The sequence below is a fragment of the Columba livia genome, chromosome W (genome assembly GCF_036013475.1).
Source record: "Columba livia isolate bColLiv1 breed racing homer chromosome W, bColLiv1.pat.W.v2, whole genome shotgun sequence".
Lineage (NCBI taxonomy): Eukaryota > Metazoa > Chordata > Aves > Columbiformes > Columbidae > Columba > Columba livia.
The window spans coordinates 12,935,820-12,952,878 of NC_088641.1; the positions used below are offsets into that span (position 1 = coordinate 12,935,820).

Below are 17,059 nucleotides of genomic sequence, written 5' to 3' on the forward strand. Positions count from 1 at the left end.
TTTGAGGAATAAATTTATTACAACCTTACAGGCTGACTGCATTCAGTCGGACTTGCAGATTTGTCTATCTATAGCTACAACATAGAAACAACCTGTGGCTATTGTGAGACAGTATGATGAGAATGCTAACAGACTTATATACCAATTGTTACTCTGATCAAGAAATGCAGGGAATTAATTTAATTCTTAATAGGCCATGATCCTTTTGTCATCACAGTATCACAGTATGTTTGGGATCGGAAGGGACCTCAAAAGATCATCTAGTCCAATCCCCCTGCTGGAGCAGGAACGCCTAGGTGAGGTCGCACAAGAACATGTCCAGGCAGGTTTTGAATGTCTCCAGAGAAGGAGACTCCACAGCCTCCCTGGGCAGTCTGTTCCAGTGCTCTGTCAACCTCACTGAGAAGAAGTTTTTTCTCAAATTTAAGCGGAACCTCTTGTGTTCCAGCTTGATCCCATTACCCCTTGTCCTATCATTGTTTGCCACCGAGAAGAGCCTGGCTCCATCCTGGCGTCCTTCTGGAAATGAGGGGCCCAGAACTGGACACAATATTCCAGATGGGGTCTCACCAGGGCGGAGTAGAGGGGAAGGAGGACCTCTCTCGACCTACTAACCACCCCCCTTCTAATACACCCCAGGATGCCATTGGCCTTCCTGGCCACAAGGGCACAGTGCTGGCTCATGGTCATCCTGTTGTCCACCAGGACCACCAGGTCCCTTTCCCTTACACTGCTCTCTAATATGTAATTTCCCAACCTATACTGGAACCTGGGGTTGTTCCTGCCCAGATGCAGGACTCTACACTTTCCCTTGTTAAATTTCATTAGGTTATTCCCCGCCCAACTCTCCAGCCTGTCCAGGTCCCGCTGGATGGCAGCACAGCCTTCTGGCGTGTCAGCCACCCCTCCCAGCTTAGTGTCATCAGCAAACTTGCTGATAGTACACTCTATTCCCTCGTCTAAATCGTTATTGAATATATTGAATAATATTGGCCCCAATACTGACCCCTGAGGCACTCCACTAGATACTGGCCTCCAACTAGACTCCGCACCATTGACTACCACTCTCTGGCTTCTCTCCTTAAGCCAGTTTGCAGCCCACCTCACTACTCTATTGTCTAGACCACACCTCCTCAACTTAGCTGTGAGGATGCTGTGGGAGACTGTGTCAAAGGCTTTACTGAAGTCAAGGTAGACCACATCCACCGCTCTGCCGTCATCCATCCACCTTGTTACATTCTCATAAAAGGCTATGAGGTTGGTCAAGCATGACTTACCCTTGGTAAAGCCATGCTGACTGCCCCTAATAACCCTCTTATCCTTGATATGCCTGGAGATGGCACCAAGGACAAGCTGTTCCATTACTTTCCCAGGGACAGAGGTGAGGCTGACTGGTCTATAATTACCCGGGTCCTCCTTCTTGCCCTTTTTGAAGACTGGAGTGACATTTGCTTTCCTCCAATCCTCGGGCACCTCCCCCGTTTCCCAAGACTTGGCAAAGATGATGGAGAGCAGTCCAGCAACGACTTCAGCCAGCTCCCTCAGCACCCGCGGATGCATCCCATCTGGACCCATGGATTTATGGATGTCCAGACTATTTAATTGCTCCCTAACCCAGTCCTCATCGACTAAAGCAAACTCCTCCATTGACCTGGCTTCATCCGGGGTCTCAGGGGTACAGGGCTCCCCAGGACAGCCTCCGGCAGAGTAGACAGAGACAAAGAAGGCATTCAGTAATTCTGCCTTCTCTGTATCTTCTGCCACCAGGGCACCCACCCCATTCATCAGTGGGCCTACATTGCCTCTGGTATTAGTTTTATCTGCTATGTATTTGAAAAAGTGTAGTCATATATGTACCATTTGCGAAATTTAATTTTGATTTTTTATTTGCAATCTACATCCTTGTAAATTGCACTAGCTGACTTTTTTAACAGCACAGCTTTTGGCATGCATAAATGTAAATTGATGCAGAACCTGCAAGACTTTAACATCAGGTCACAGACCATACTTGTAGTTGGTCTGATCTTACATACTTGCACAGTTTTTGTTGATGGTTCTGGGAAGTCTCATAAAGCTGTAGTGGTCTGGCATGAAGATAACAATTGGCATTATTCTGTAAAAATTATTGAAGGTTCAACCCAATTAGCAGAACTTGGCGCAGCTTTACATTACTTAGAGCTTTTTAAGGAGGAACCTCTAAATTCAGATTGTGATTCTGAGTATGTAGTCAAGGTCCAACGTACGTATCTGATTCTGAACTGTTTTTTTTTGGTTTTGGTTTTGTTTTTAAACAAAAAGGGGGAAGAAGTAGGGAAAACACCACAAAACCAATTGTCACAAGTATTGTATGTGATGAATCACTTATATCTAAGTGGTGCAGCCCAAATTTGCCCTGTGATGAAACACTTTGCAAGTATGACCCAAAACCATGCTAAATCAGAAAGAACCTACACTAGTTAATGGTAAATGGAAAAGGCCACATCAGTTGATAACCTGGGGAAAAGGTTATGCTTGTGTCATTACAGGCCAAGAATCGAAGTGGATTCCCACAGAATTGGTTAAGCCATGGCCGAATAAAGACAACAAAGACTTAACGGATGCAGACAGATAGGAGGGAGCTAAGTTGTGAGGACTGTTTCACATGTAAACCATGGATCCTAATTCAGTGCTATAGATGCTCACAGACCTGGTGGTCTAGAAGCCTATTAGCAAGCAGGTGGTGTACCTTTTTTGGAGAATGGAAATTTGAGCAAACAGCAGGAGAGTCAAAAGGGTGATATTACCCTTAGATAGACAATGCAAAAATGAGGTAAAATTATGAGACATTCCTACCATAGTATCTACTGCACTCTTTCTCCTTAGTCTAGCGGCTGGTAAAGCTTTAGGAGACATATCAAAGTTAAGCTATTGGTCTTTTAAACAGGCTAATCTAACCTCTGAGATAGTAACTCAGTTAATAGTAGATGTTGATGGTATTAGGCATGTTACATTTCAAAGTCGTGTTGCTATAGATTTTTGTTGTTATCGTAAGGACATGGTTGTGATGAATTTAGGAGAAAGATGTATTAACTTGTTTAATCATTCTGGATCTATTCATGGTATTTTAGACAAACTAAAACAGCACGCTAATAAGATTGTCATAGTAGAATTAAGGTTTGACAAATGGTTTAAAAGCTTGGAAATAGGTGGGTAGTTGTTTGATCTTATTATGTAAGGCTTAGCTACATTATATGTAACTGTAATCATTGTTGTTAATCATATGTTGTATGTTGCAGTGTATTTCAAAGATTATTCCGCGCATTGTAAACAAGGCCTGGCTGGTTCAAAAACAAAAAGGGGGAATTGTGGGAGATTGGAGGGATTTTCTTAAGGTTGTTGTGTGGATGGGTTTCTATTAGATGGAGATTTATTTATTTAATAAATGGCTTTGCTTGAATTCATATTGGATTGTGTAGAGTCCATGAGTTTTCGCCCTCGCAGCAGTGTATTATTATTATGGTCTTATTAAACTCTTCTTATCTCAACCCACGAGTTTTTCCCTTTTGGTTCTCTCCCCCATCCCACTTGGGGAGTGAATAAGCAGCTATCATGGTCTTCATTGCTAGCTGGGGTTAAACCATAGAATCATAGCATCACAAAATAGTTTGGGTTGGAAGGGACCTTCAAAGGTCATCTAGTCAAACCCCCCTACAATGAGCAGGGACATCTTCAACTAGACCAGGTTGCTCAGAACCCTGTCCAGCCTGGCCTTGAATATTTCCAGGGATGGAGCATCTACCACCTTTCTGGGCAACATGTTCCAGTATTTTACCACCCTCACTGTAAAAAATTTTTCCATGACACATATAAATAGTTATGTCAATGCTAAGAGGTCTTTCAAAAAAAAAAAAAACACAAACCAAACAATCCCTCAATGGAAACTTTCAAGCAGCATAACATGGAAAAATTACACAATGATTTGTCACAAGGAGGAAGTCAGAGAAAATACAATTTTACGACATTGCTCGATGTGTGTGTTCCGAAACTGAAGTTTCCCCAACTAACAGTATTCAACGCACTTTTTTTGTTTTTCAAGAAATCACGAGAAAGGAGATGGGCCAGTCCTTCCCAATCTACTACATCTGTTCATCAACTGTGAAGAGGTATGTTTAACTGCCTTTTTTCTTTTTCCTTTCTCCACACATAAATATCGGCAAGGATATATATCTCAGATGGAGTTCTGAAGAAAACAGTGTTTATAGTTTCATTCCCTAAACTGTCAAAATATTAGGCAAATGAAAGTACACCACTACCTCACAGCTGATGCAGACTGCTTGATTGCCACTTTTCCTTCTGCTCATAATACAGCTCTGGGATGAGCTGGTGAAGCGGAATGAAAGAAAGCAGCGCAGAGGCACCTCAGCAGCCCGGAAGGAGCGAGCTGCTGAGCCCATTTGCCTGCAGCCGCACAGCACGACTACTTGGCACGCCACACCGAACCCTCTCCTAAACAGCACCGTTTCCCTTGCCCGGAGGCAGAGGGAACGGAGCGCCCTACCTCATCGGGTTACAGAAACGAAAACCGTCGGTAGCGCCACAGAAACGACGAAACCAAGATGGCGGCCACCTGCCAACGGGAGGAAGACAGCCACCACAGCGGACTACGTCTCCGAGAACCAACTGTCTTCACTCTTACTGCTGCACATAACAAGACTACAACTCCCGGCAGGCACCGCGCGGCCCAGCTGGCGAGCTCGGAGGGAAGGCGAGGGGCGGAGCTGATAAATAGAGGCACAAAGTAACTGCCTTACGTAAGATGGTGGTGTCTGCTGTGTTTTGAGTGCGCGGCAGGCAGGCGCGTACTTGTTCCTTCTCTCTTCGTTACCTTTATGTTGTGGCTTTTGCCGCGGGTAGGGATCGTGGAGTTACAGTGAAGAAGGAACCCGAGCTTGCGTGTCTCCGCGCCGGCCAGTTGCTGTTAGGGGCGAGCGGCGCTGGTGGCACTGCGGGTGCGGCGCAGTGCTGCTCAGGTAGAGTCTGCTACTCCCGTCCCTTCAGCAGGAGGAGACTGAAGCTGTTGTGGGCAGGGGTCACTGGGCTCTTCTCTGCTCGACTATGTCGGACAATCAGAGTTGGAATTCCTCTGGCTCTGAAGAGGACCCTGAGACCGAGGTTGGGCTGCCTGTTGAGCTCTGTGGGCTGCTCAGCAAGGTAAGCTGCCTTTCCTTCTCTTTGCAGCCTGTGCCTGGCAGCCTTTCGCTTCCCCTCTCTGCACCGCACTATGGGCTCCCCCTCCCGCAGTTGGTCGAGGGCTGTCAGCCCCTTCCGCCTGTCTTGTTCCCACCCCGCCGCTTCGGACAATCAGGCCGAGGCTCCCGCCTTCCCCGGTGCCGGTGGAGGCGCCAACACGGCCGAGGTAGCTGCCACCTGATGGCGGGGAGGTAGGCGCTCTAGCGTTCAGCGTGAACCGCCCGCGCCCCCTCCTTCAGGTGGGGGCACCAGCTACATCCCCAGTGGGCTGGCGGGGGGGGGAAGAAAGCTGGCGTAGTTAGCCTCGCATGTGCGCAGCGACCGCCCCATCCCCGAGAGGTGGTGTGAGGAAGCACTTTGTTGGGGAAGAGCCGCGGGTGTGGCTTGAGCCCTGGCCGAGCGGCTGGAGGAGGTGTCGTGTGTGTCCCGTCCCCCCGTCCCCCCCCCCACCTCGAGGCCGTTGGCTTCCGGAGAGCGAGGCCCGCGAGGGAGCGGCTGGGTGTGCGCGAGGAGAGCGTCTTCCCCACTCCTCAGGCTCCTGGCTGAAGCTGGCGGTGGGCCCGGGTGCGGGTTGGGGCCGCGGCTTTCCGCTCCCCTGCCCGGGAGCTCTCGTGCAGGGAGCTCCGCGCAGCCCGTGATCAGTTCCCAGTAGCAGGCCCTAACACAGGAGCAGCACAAACTTTAGTTCAGGTGTTAAAACAGGGCAATAAAATATCCGTGCAGCAAGAAATACAGGAGGTGGGGAGTAACAGAAGAAAAATGGTATTCAAGCTCGTTTTTCCCTTTTAAAAGTAAACATAATTTTTTGCTTTTTATTACTGAAAATGAGTTGCAAGTATATGTTGGATAATACTGGGAAACTTTAGGAGCGCAGACTTTCTGTTAAAAAAAAAAAAAAAAAGTACATTCCGAATAATGTTGAGATATCCTGAGAATTAAAGCACTATGTTTTGAATTTATTTCTCTTCCTATGCAATAAGGCCAGGCACAGGCCAGTGTATAAGGCACAGTACTGAGTTCATAAACAGGCTCTGGATGCTGAGAAAAGAGCTGTAACAGTACCAGTAGTCAGAGTTTTGTGAGGGATTCTGTGAACTCTTTCCAGTCTTGAAAATGTTTCTAAGCCCAGAGATAGGAGGGAATGGTTAGGAGAAAAGAAGGGCCTTGGTTCGTTTGTCAAAACTGAATTATTGCTAGACTAGATAAGTTCTCAGATATAAAGTGGCTATTCAGTAATATTGATTTACTTTAACATTCTCTACAAGATGGTCTTAGAACCTCCTTGATAATCAGGTAGATCATAAAAGAAAATTCTGGTCTTCCAAAGTTTGTCACACAATGCCTTCATCCTGTTTTCCAATTACAAAGGGCATTGGAAATACAGATAAATTACTATTAATGAATACAAATTAAGAAAATTTATCCATGAGATATGACCACAAATAGAGAAGCATATGTACTGCAGAAATGAATCATTCATAAACTGGTAGTTTAAGAAGGCCGAGGTCATTCCGCACAAAGAAAAAAACGTGAATTTAACAGTGCTTCTACTGTACATGCCTATTCCACCATGTGACAAAAGTGGAGATGCATTTCTATAGGGCAATTAGCAAAACTTATTTTTGTCAAAACTAGTTTGTTTTGGATAGAATACTATTATCAAAGGAAAAGCACCCCATGGTACTCAAGTAGTATTTGTGGGAATGTAATGGAAGATTGTCGAGAAGGATTGTCAACATGCTCAAGTGACTTGCAGCTGGGGTGTACAAAAACACATATACCATACTAATTGTTGTTTAGTCTTGTGTGCTTGACAAGTACAACCTCTGTGTTTAGGTAACATTAGTCTGTGATATGTTTGATAGGGTGCCTTTAAGTATGCTTGAGATTTCTGTCCTGCTGTAGGAAAGATCAAACCACAGTGGTAAACTATGCCTGCTTGAGTCCTTGAAATACATGCAAAACCAGCAGGTTTGGTGAGCCTCTAGCATGGACTGAGCTCTGCAGGGCCTGCGCCCCTGCTTGTGTGCCTCTGCTCGGGTGCTGCTTCAGGGATCCTTCAGTTTGTGAGGGAATGGAGCTAAATTTACTCTTTGCGTTTCATCCATGGTTTTGTGATTGTTCCTGCATCCTACCTGCATTGGCTCACAGAGTATTAAAGGATGAAAACCTGCTGCTTTCAAAAGAATAGGACGAAGACTTTATCCAGTATCTTTGCATCCTCTCAAAAGAATGCTGAGCGCAGAAAAGGGAGGAAAAAAAAAAAAAAAAAACAACAAAAAAAAAAAAAAAAAAAAAAAAACAAACAAACAACCCACCATTAGAGTTCCAGCATATCTGGCGTATTTGATGCAGAAAAAGATAATTAGCATTTCCTTTCTGAGATAAACTTGGGCACAATGCTACTCCAAGGGAAATAAAATCCATTAATTAAACAATAAATCTAGTTTTAATATCATGTAAGAAGCCTTAACCAATAGCTACGCTTTATCCCTCTGAAATAATGGGCTTCTGTTCTATTGTGTCAAATTTGTGCTTATTGATAAGACTTAACACACATAAAGAACAACGCCAGAAGAAAAAGGTAAGTAAACTCTGATACTGTAAAATCAGCAAATTGAAGAAACTTCTAAAAGGTTAAAGGTATTAGAAGTAGCATTCCATTTTAATGATTGATGCATGTCAAGCATCCTCATGGGGATAGGTCTGCCTAGTAAGGGGGAGTGAAGAAGCTCCAGACAAAGGTTATATCCACACAGTTAATATATGTTCATTACATTTCCAGGAAATCCTTTGCATTTGCATTACATTTCTTTGCGTTTACAAACTGAATAACAAAACCAGTATGAAGTGGTCCTTGCACTGGTCTTGCCACTTTATCTTCTGAGAGCAAGGGCATTGTCTCCTAAAGTTCTCATGATTATCTCAACAAATACCATTCTTGTGACTTAACACCTAATAAGTGCCTAAAATTAACATCTGTGAAGCTTATTCTTATTAATTTAGTAAGCCCCTAAAATCTGTGACCCTTATTCTTATTAACTTATTACTAATTTCTGATTTTAGGTATCAACTGTACTATTCTATTTATAGCTGTCATTGATCAACCTCTTACGGTTAGATGAGAATTTTCACATAAATTGAAATTTCTTGTCAAATGCACGATAGGGAATCCAAGCGAAAACATCTTAATCTTAGATTTGTTTGGTTTCGTTTTTCTTTTTTGTCTACTTGGCTTCTTTCAATAATATTTATATAATTTTCCTGTATACCTAAAACATGAAAAAATACAAGTTTTGTTAGATTTCCTCATAATTATCCTTTGCCAAATAAAATGCCGTAACCAATAACAAACCAAATGAGATTGCCTCTTTCCTACCTGAAGATCTGAAGAAACAGAACCATTCTGAACAGAGTCTTTTGGCAAAACTGGACTTGGGCTTTTCTCCTCTGATGTTCTACACAAATTTAGTCTATAAAACAGTAGAAGCTGAATTTAATATTTTAGTTTCAACATATCTACTATATGTTCACCAACATTTTTCCCCAGAAGATTCTGCTGTAGTAACCACATCAATGCCCATTTGCTGGGCTAAGCTGAGCATATACTCTCATTATATACTGCTAGGTAGGTCACATAGGAAGAGGCAGTTGACTCCACATCTCAAGACTGCTTCTGTATAAGAAAGAAAGAAGGGTAATTGTAGTAGGCAGTTCCCTTCAGAGAGGAACAGAGGGTCCTCATCATAGGGAAGTTTGTAGTCTACCCGGAGCCTGGGTCAGGGTGCACTCAACAGACTACTACCCACTACTGATCTTCCAGGCAGGTGAGGAGGAAGCTGCATTCCATAGTATGAGGGTAATGAAAAAAGATTTCAAGGCCTTTGGACAGTTGGTAAAAGAGTCTGGGGTACAAGTTATTCTCTCTTCCCTCCTCCCATTTTCGGGTGGTGGTGTGAGATGGAATAGAAGGATCTAGTCCATAAATGCTTGGCTATGAGACTGGTGCTACTGGCAGGGCTTTGGGTTCTTTGATAATGGCTAGTTTTATAAGATGCCAGTCTAGACAGTAATATGTGGGAAAAGGATGTTGGGACAGGAATTAGCAGGGTTCATCTGCTGAGCTTTAAACTAGATTTGAAGGGGAATGGGGTTATAGCTGGGCTTGCACCTGTGGGGCAGCACTCTAGAACTGATGAAGACCAGGAGGCCTCCCATACCCCTAGGGTGAAATCAGTGTGCTCAACTTGTTCCCTGAAATGCCTGTACACCAATGCATGCAGCATGGGGAGAAAGCAGGAGGAGTTAGAAACCTGTGTTCAGTCAGGGGATTATGATCTGGTGGCAATTACAGAGATGTGGTGGGACAGCTCACGTGACTGGAATGCCACACCTAAGCTCCCAGGCAGAGGTGACACCAGTGGGGATGCAGGTGCTGGTCAGTTCAGCCCTGCTGGAAGATCACTGGGCCTGCTGAGCTCTCCTGTATTTCAAGGCTTCAGGCAGGTGCAGCCTCCCGCTCTTTCTCACAACAAAGCAGGAATCTCAGACATAGTGATAAGGTGCCTAGAGTTTCTCACAGGCCAATGTATCTAATACAGAGGTTCTACTCATCAAGCGCACAAGGTCAGTAAAACAATTATTGTGATGTATGTGCTTTTTCTACAGACTGGTGCAAGTCACTTGAGCATATTTACATTTAACCAACCTCCTCACCAAATCTTCCACTATATCCCCATACAGTGAATAATGGTTGGAATTAAATGCTAAAAAGAGACATTTTAAACTTACCTCTTGAAACTTTTTGCCAAAGAATGGCTTTCATAATCAAAGAAGTGCTTGCATGATAAAATTATCAGTGCTTTTGTTTCCATTTTTATCTAATTTTTGCACTGTTTTCCATAAAACAGGGTTCATTACGTGGTGTGCATGCGTAAGAGCCAAATTCTGCACACAGAGATGAGGTATTTTATTACAGAGCTGTATAAGTCCAGATGCTAGATTAAGCTAGCATACCAGCAATATGGAAGTCTCAATCATTTATACAAAATGTTATTAGTATACACACACTGTCAGGGCAGTCCTGTAGGGCTGATTGGTTACAATATTTGTATACAAGTTATATAACGTTATTTTTACTATGCATGCTCAGTGAGTAGGGGTCTTTTTCTGGAGGCGGGTAGCCTTCAATGAAGAGGTGTGTGTTTTTTTTTTTTTTTTTTTTTTTTTTTTTTTTGGAATTAAAATGACATTATAATGAGCAAAGTTTATGTTAATCATGTCCACAAAATTCGGTGATAATCAACTGTCCATAGTTGATTTCTCATTTCTGCGATAGGTTTTGTTCTACAGTTGAAAATTAATTGCTATTAAACATCTCATTTATTATTTGTATTAGAAGTTGATGAAATGCCTAGCATAGGCTGTTATTATTAGTCTAATATTAACTTACCAGTAGGTCTCAGGGTCAGGTCTTTTGGCCTATCTAGCAACACTGTGATTGAAGACCAAGCACCAGTGTGTAGCCAGAGTTATAGAACAGTCCTGATCAGTGTCATATGATTCCACAAAGTGTGGTTCAGTATTGTTGAGAAGGTGTTACAAATACGATGAATAATCAGAACTTTTAGTTGCTTCTAACTAGATCTTTGTAGGATGAATCTAGGACTTGTTTCTGGAATATCACTTTCATTCTATGTGTGGATGTAAAGTCCCTAGAAAAATCTGAATAACAAAAGGGTGATTAGATGTCTGCTGATAAGCAAGTATAATCTTAATGAGAAAGTGATTAGGAATTAAAACCTGAAGCAATATCTATGGGCAATATTAATTTGTTAAAAAACGGATTGCTCTAGGCACTACTGTAGTTATATACTGTATTGATGGGATAATGGCATGTTTCTATTTACATAAAGAGAACTAGGTTCTTTAGTAAAATTATTTTTGTAGTGTCACAGAGGCACCCCGAAAGTGACTCCAAGCCAATGTAACCTTAAGCCAACTTCAATTTGGAACCAAAACCAATGCAAGCAGGGGGTAATCCAAAATCAATCTGTACTCTGAAAACATTTAATAAAATGCAGGTTTGATATACCAGTTGAGGGTATTATGACCATATGACCACCCAAGAATGATGATCCACAGCATGTACACACTCACTCAAAGAGAAACCTTTCTCACTCAAGGGTACCTAAAAGAAATAATCACTGGGGGGGGAGGGGCAAGGACTCAATCAAGGATATATCCAGAAGAAATAATCACTTGCCAAAGAGAACGTGAGGGCTCTCAATCCTAGGAAGTCTCCTTAGATGGTGTCCCTGATTTAAGGGGAGGGTTATCTTCACAGACCTGCTGCTTTGAGAAGACCACTCAAAGAGGGTCTTTGGTGGGTGCCCCATTTTATAGTCTGGTTGCATCTGGCTGTGGTCATTTTTGGGCCTGGGCATCTTGTTTGCAGAGGATCCTGTCTGTTGACTGAGGTTTCCCCCCCTTCTGCTTCCCTAACCGTGGGGGAGGTCTATGTGACTGAGGTGACCTGCCCTAGGGGTTGGACAGGAGGACAGCCACAGTGAGACACAAAAGATGCTAAAGAGCCATTAACTGTCGGGCGCTTTCGATCTCGAGACCTGGAGTCTCCCGGCAGCCCTTGCGAGAGCAGCTGACGTGGTGTGGGCGTTACCACGGCGAGGGCGATCACACCCCTGCCCCTCGCCTTGAAAAAGCCTCAGGGAGGGCAGCAACGCCTCGCTATCCAGCAGGCACTGGGAGGGGCAACCAGCTTGTGATGTGGATGAGTACCAGCCACACTGTGCTGCAGCAGCGGATGTGGTAACTCGTGTAGTAGGGCGCAGAGGTTGTCACTTTTTGCTTGTTAGACCCTCTCACCTATTGCCAGTGTCCCAGACTGCTGCTGACTATGGTCTCCTCCAGAAAGAGACCTTGTCTCAAAAAGACTGCAGCAACTCAGACTGATGGCCTGCTCCAAACCGTGGCTGTTCAGGTTTGTGGCTGTAGGGAGTGCCAGAGCCTGCTGCTGCCTGGTGAGGACGGCCAGCATTCCACCTGCGTGAGATGTGAGCAGGTGCAATATCTGCTCAGCATGGTTGTGAAACTTGATGAGGTCGAGACACTTAGGTCCATTGGGGAGTATGAAAAGGAGATGAACTGGTGGAGTAACTCCCTGGTGTGCCACTCAGAGAGGCTCCAGGGGGATACCCCTCAAAAGGTGATGGACCCACTTGCCCTGTCGGGCAGAGGGGGAAGACCCGAGACAGCCCCTACCCTGTTGCTTTTGGGTAGAGGTAGGGGACTGAAAAAATGACGAGGGTTGGAAGTGAGTTCCAGTTGGGCGCTGTGGGCAACCCCCTCCCTACCTGCTTTGCTTCCCCAGATGCCCCTTTGTAATAAATTTGAGGCCCTGGATCTGGAAGAAGAGGTAGGTGAGGATGTGGTGCAAGGCCCGCCTACAAGGTTGCATAGAAAGAGGCAGTTGACTACACACCTCAAGACAGCCTCAGATAAGAAAGAAAGAAGGGTAATTGTAGTAGGCATTTTCCTTCCGAGAGGGACAGAGGGCCCAATCTGCAGGGTTGACCCACATTGTAGGGAAGTATGTAGTCTACCCAGACCCCAGATCAGGGACATCACCAGGATGCTCCCCAACCTGGTGCACCCAACGGACTACTACCCACTGCTAATTTTCCAGACAGATGGGGAGGAAGCTGCATCCTGTGTTCTGAGAGGAATGAAGAAAGATTTCAAGGCCTTGGGATGGACAGTAAAAGAGTTTGGGGCTCAAGTGATTTTTCTCTTCCCTCCTTCCAGTTTTGGGTGATGATGTGGGATGGAATAGAAAAATTCAGTCCGTAAACAATTGGCTACAAGACTGGTGCTACAAGCAGGGCTTAGGGTTCTTTGATAACAGCTGGTTTTATAAGACACCAGTCCGAGCAGTGATACATGGGGAAGGTTTATCTTGCAGGGGCAAAAGGATGCTGGGACAGGAATTAGCAGGGCTCATTTGGAGAGCTTTAAACTAGACTCGAGGGGGGATGGGGTTGGAGCTGGGCTTGCATCAGTGGGGCAGCACTCTAGAGTTCGTGAAGGCTGGGAGGCCTCCCATACCCCCGGGGTGAAATCAGTGTGCTCAGCTCCTCTCTGAAATGCCTGTACGCCAATGCATGCAGCATGGGGAATAAGCAGGAGGAGTTAGAAACCTGTGTTCAGTCAGGAGATTATGACCTGGTGGCAATTACAGAGACATGGTGGGACAGCTCACATGACTGGAATGTGGTCATGGATGGTTATGTCCTTTTCAGGAAAGACAGACCAGCCAGGCGTGGTGGTGGAGTTGCTCTCTATGTGAGAGAGAAACTACAATGTATTGAGTATTGTCCAGGGGTGGATGAGGAGTGAGTTGAGAGTCTATGAGTGAGAATTAAGGGGCAGGCTGGCAGGGGTGATACTGTTGTGGGTGTCTATTATAGGCCACCAGATCAGGGTGAGGAAGTTGATGAGGCCTTCTACAGGCAGCTGAGAGCAGCCTTACAGTCACAGGCCCTGGTTGTGGTGGGGGATTTTAACTACCCTGATGTTTGCTGAAAGGACTACTCAGCCAGCCAGCCACAGTCCAGGAGGTTCCTCCAGTGCACTGACGATAACTTTCTGATGCAAATGGTGGAGGAGCTGACTAGGAGAGGAGCACTGCTGGATCTGATCCTCACTAACAAAGAGAGTCTGGTTGAAGTGGTAAAGGTTGAGGGCTGCCTTGGTTGTAGTGGCCGTGAAATGGTGGAGTTCAGCATCTTGTGTGGCAGGAACAGGATAGCAAGCAGAATTGAAACCCTGGACTTTAGCAGGGCAAACTTTGGCCTTTGCAAACAATTGCTAAGGGAAATCCCATGGGCAAGGCTGCCTGAAGGTAAAGGGGCCCAAGCTAGTTGGTTAGCTTTCAGGGACTGCTTCTACCAAGCTCAAGATCAGAGCATCCTGACACGAAGGAAGTCAAGGAAGGGGGAGCCAGGAGACCTGCATGGTTAAACAGGGAGCTTCTGGGTAAGCTCAAGTGGAAGAGGAGAGTTTATAGATCATGGAAGGAGGGGCTGGCCACTTGGGGAGAATATAAGGCTGTTGTCAGAGGGTGTAGGGAGGCAACTAGGAAAGCTAAGGTCTCCTTAGAATTAAAGCTGGCACGAGGGGTCAAGGACAACAGAAAGAGCTTTCTCAAATACATGGCAGATAAAACTAACACCAGAGGCAATGTAGGTCCACTGATGAATGAGGTGGGTGCCCTGGTGACGCAAGATACAGAGAAGGCAGAGTTACAGAATGCCTTCTTTGTTTCTGTCTACTCTGCTGGAGGCTGTCCTGAGGAGCCCCGTACCCCTGAGGCCCCAGGGGAAGTCAGGACAATGGAGGAGTTTGCCTCGGTTGATGAGGACTGGGTTAGGGAGCAGTTCGGCTATCTGGACATCAATAAATCCATGGGTCCAGATGGGATGCACCCATGGGTGCTGAGGGAGCTGGCTCGGGTCATTGCTGGACCACTCTCCATCTTTGATAAGTCTTGGGAAACGGGAGAGGTGCCTGAGGACTGGAGGAAAGTAAATATCACTCCAGTCTTCAAAAAGGGCAAGAAGGAGGACCCGGGTAATTATAGACCGGTCAGCCTCACCTCCATCCCTGGAAAAGTGATAGAACAACTTATCCTTGGTGCCATCTCAAGGCATATCGAGGACAAGAGTGTCATTAGGGGCAGTCAGCATGGCTTCACCAAGGGAAAGTAGTGCCTGACCAACCTCATAGCCTTTTATGAGGACATAACGAGCCGGATAGATGATGGGAAAGCAGTGGATGTGGTCTGCCTTGACTTCAGTAAAGCATTTGACACAGTTTCCTACAGCATACTCACAGCTAAACTGAGGTAGTGTGGTCTGGACGATGGGGTAGTGAGGTGGACTACGAACTCACTGAAGGAAAGAAGCCAGAGAGTCGTGGTCAATGTAGTGAATCCAGTTGGAGGCCTGTATCTAGTGGAGTGCCTCAGGGGTCAGTACTGGGGCCAGTATTATTCAATATATTCATCAATGACTTGGATGAGGGAATAGAGTGCACTATCAGCAAGTTTGCTGATGACACCAAGCTGGGAGGAGTGGCTGACATGTCAGAAGGCTGTGCTGCCATTCAGAGACCTGGACAGGCTGGAGAGTTGGGCGGGGAAAAATTTAATTAAATGTAACAAGGGAAAGTGTAGAGTTTTGCATCTGAGTAGGAACAACCCCAGGTTCCGGTGTAAGTTGGTGAATGACCTGTTGGAGAGCAGTGTAGGGGAAAGGGACCTGGGGGTCCTGGTGGACAGCAGGATGACCATGAGCCAGCACTGTGCCCTTGTGGCCAGGAAGGCCAATGGCATCCTGGGGTGTTTTAGAAGGGGTGTGGTTAGTAGGTCGAGAGAGGTTCTTCCCCTCTACTCTGCCTTGGTGAGTCCACATCCGGAATATTGTGCCCAGTTCTGGGCCCCTCAGTTCCAGAAGGACAGGGAACTGCTGGAGAGAGTCTGTTACAGAGCCACAAAGATGATTAAGGGAGTGGAGCATCTCCCTTATGAGGAAAGGCTGAGAGAGCTGGGTCTCTTTAGCTTGGAGGAGACTGAGGGGTGACCTTATTAATGTTTACAAATATATAAAGGGTGAGTGTTAGGAGGGTGGAGCCCGGCTCTTCTCGGTGACAGCCAGTGATAGGACAAGGGGTTCAAACTGGAGCACAAGAGATTCCACTTAAATTTGAGAAGAAACAACTTCTCAGTGAGGGTGACAGAACACTGGAGCAGGCTGCCTAGGGGGATGTTGAATTCTCCTGCTCTGGAGACATTCAAGACCTGCCTGGACACCTTCCTGTGTAGCCTCATCTAAGTGTTCCTGCTTTGGCAAGGGGATTGGACTAGATGATCTTTTGAGGTCACTTCCAATCCCTTATATTCTGTGATTCTGTGATGTAGTAATTAAGCATAACGTATAATAAATTAAGCTTGGCTTTTGGTCTAACTCCAGATTTTAAATCAAATTACTAAACTCACCTTAGTGATTCATGTTTTATTCCTTTTCCCCAATTTGTCTTTTTGTTTGTTACTTTTATTTTAACTGGCCTTGGCAATGCAGTTAAGACATCTGTTATCTTATTGTTCATTTGAAACATCTGGTTTCTTGTATCTTCCTTCAGGAGTCTGTGAAATGATTTTAGGGAGCTCTGGATAGAAGAGATAAGTTCTCAGTTGTGAAGATCTCTTATATTAGGTTGGTGCAGAAGTAATTACAGTTTTGGACTTTGAATTTTAAACCATTTTAACTAGGCTCAAACACATCTTGATTAATCAAAATGGGAACCATTACAATTGACACAGTTTTGCCAATGAGAAATAAGTTTGTGTGTTCCTGTAGTATAAAAATCCATGTTTCATGATTAGACAATCTTTTGGAAAGCATTTTCTGCATCCTGCTTGCTGTGGATATGTTTTCCCTGCAAAAAGTTGTCAAGATGCTTGAAGAAGTTGTAGTCGGTTGGTGGGAGGTCAGGTGAATACAGTAGAGGAGGCAAGGCTTCATAGTCCAATTTGTTCCACTTTTGAAGCATTGATTGTGCAATGTGTGGTTGGGCGTTGTCGTGGAGAAGAATTGGGCCCACTGGAATCCACTGCAGGCCTGTAGTCACTGGTCGGCGATTCATAGCCATGGTCAACATAATGAGACCTCCTGTAGATCCAAATCCAGCTGCTCCTCTGTCCGCAGTTGACAAAGCCTCCATGTCCTCGGTCAGATGAGGAAGGGGAACTAAT

The 17,059-nt window shown here is 45.3% G+C and overlaps 1 protein-coding gene across 20 annotated transcripts in view; it reads left to right on the forward strand.

Annotated features, from left to right (window-relative positions):
- Nucleotides 1-4,027: 4,027 nt before the first annotated feature.
- LOC135577122 (ceramide transfer protein-like) overlaps nucleotides 4,028-17,059 on the forward strand; it is a 163,660-nt gene continuing 150,628 nt past the window's right edge. For 9 of the 20 annotated variants that reach the window (XM_065044855.1, XM_065044856.1, XM_065044859.1 and 6 more), the window contains exon 1: nucleotides 4,739-5,190. In XM_065044855.1, coding sequence (XP_064900927.1) covers nucleotides 5,095-5,190 — 96 coding nt within the window. In that variant the 5' untranslated portion in view covers nucleotides 4,739-5,094. Of the gene's footprint in view, nucleotides 4,143-4,738; nucleotides 5,191-5,311; nucleotides 5,421-17,059 lie in introns of those variants that run through there. The other 11 variants (XM_065044848.1, XM_065044852.1, XM_065044854.1 and 8 more) reach the window with 8 other exon arrangements.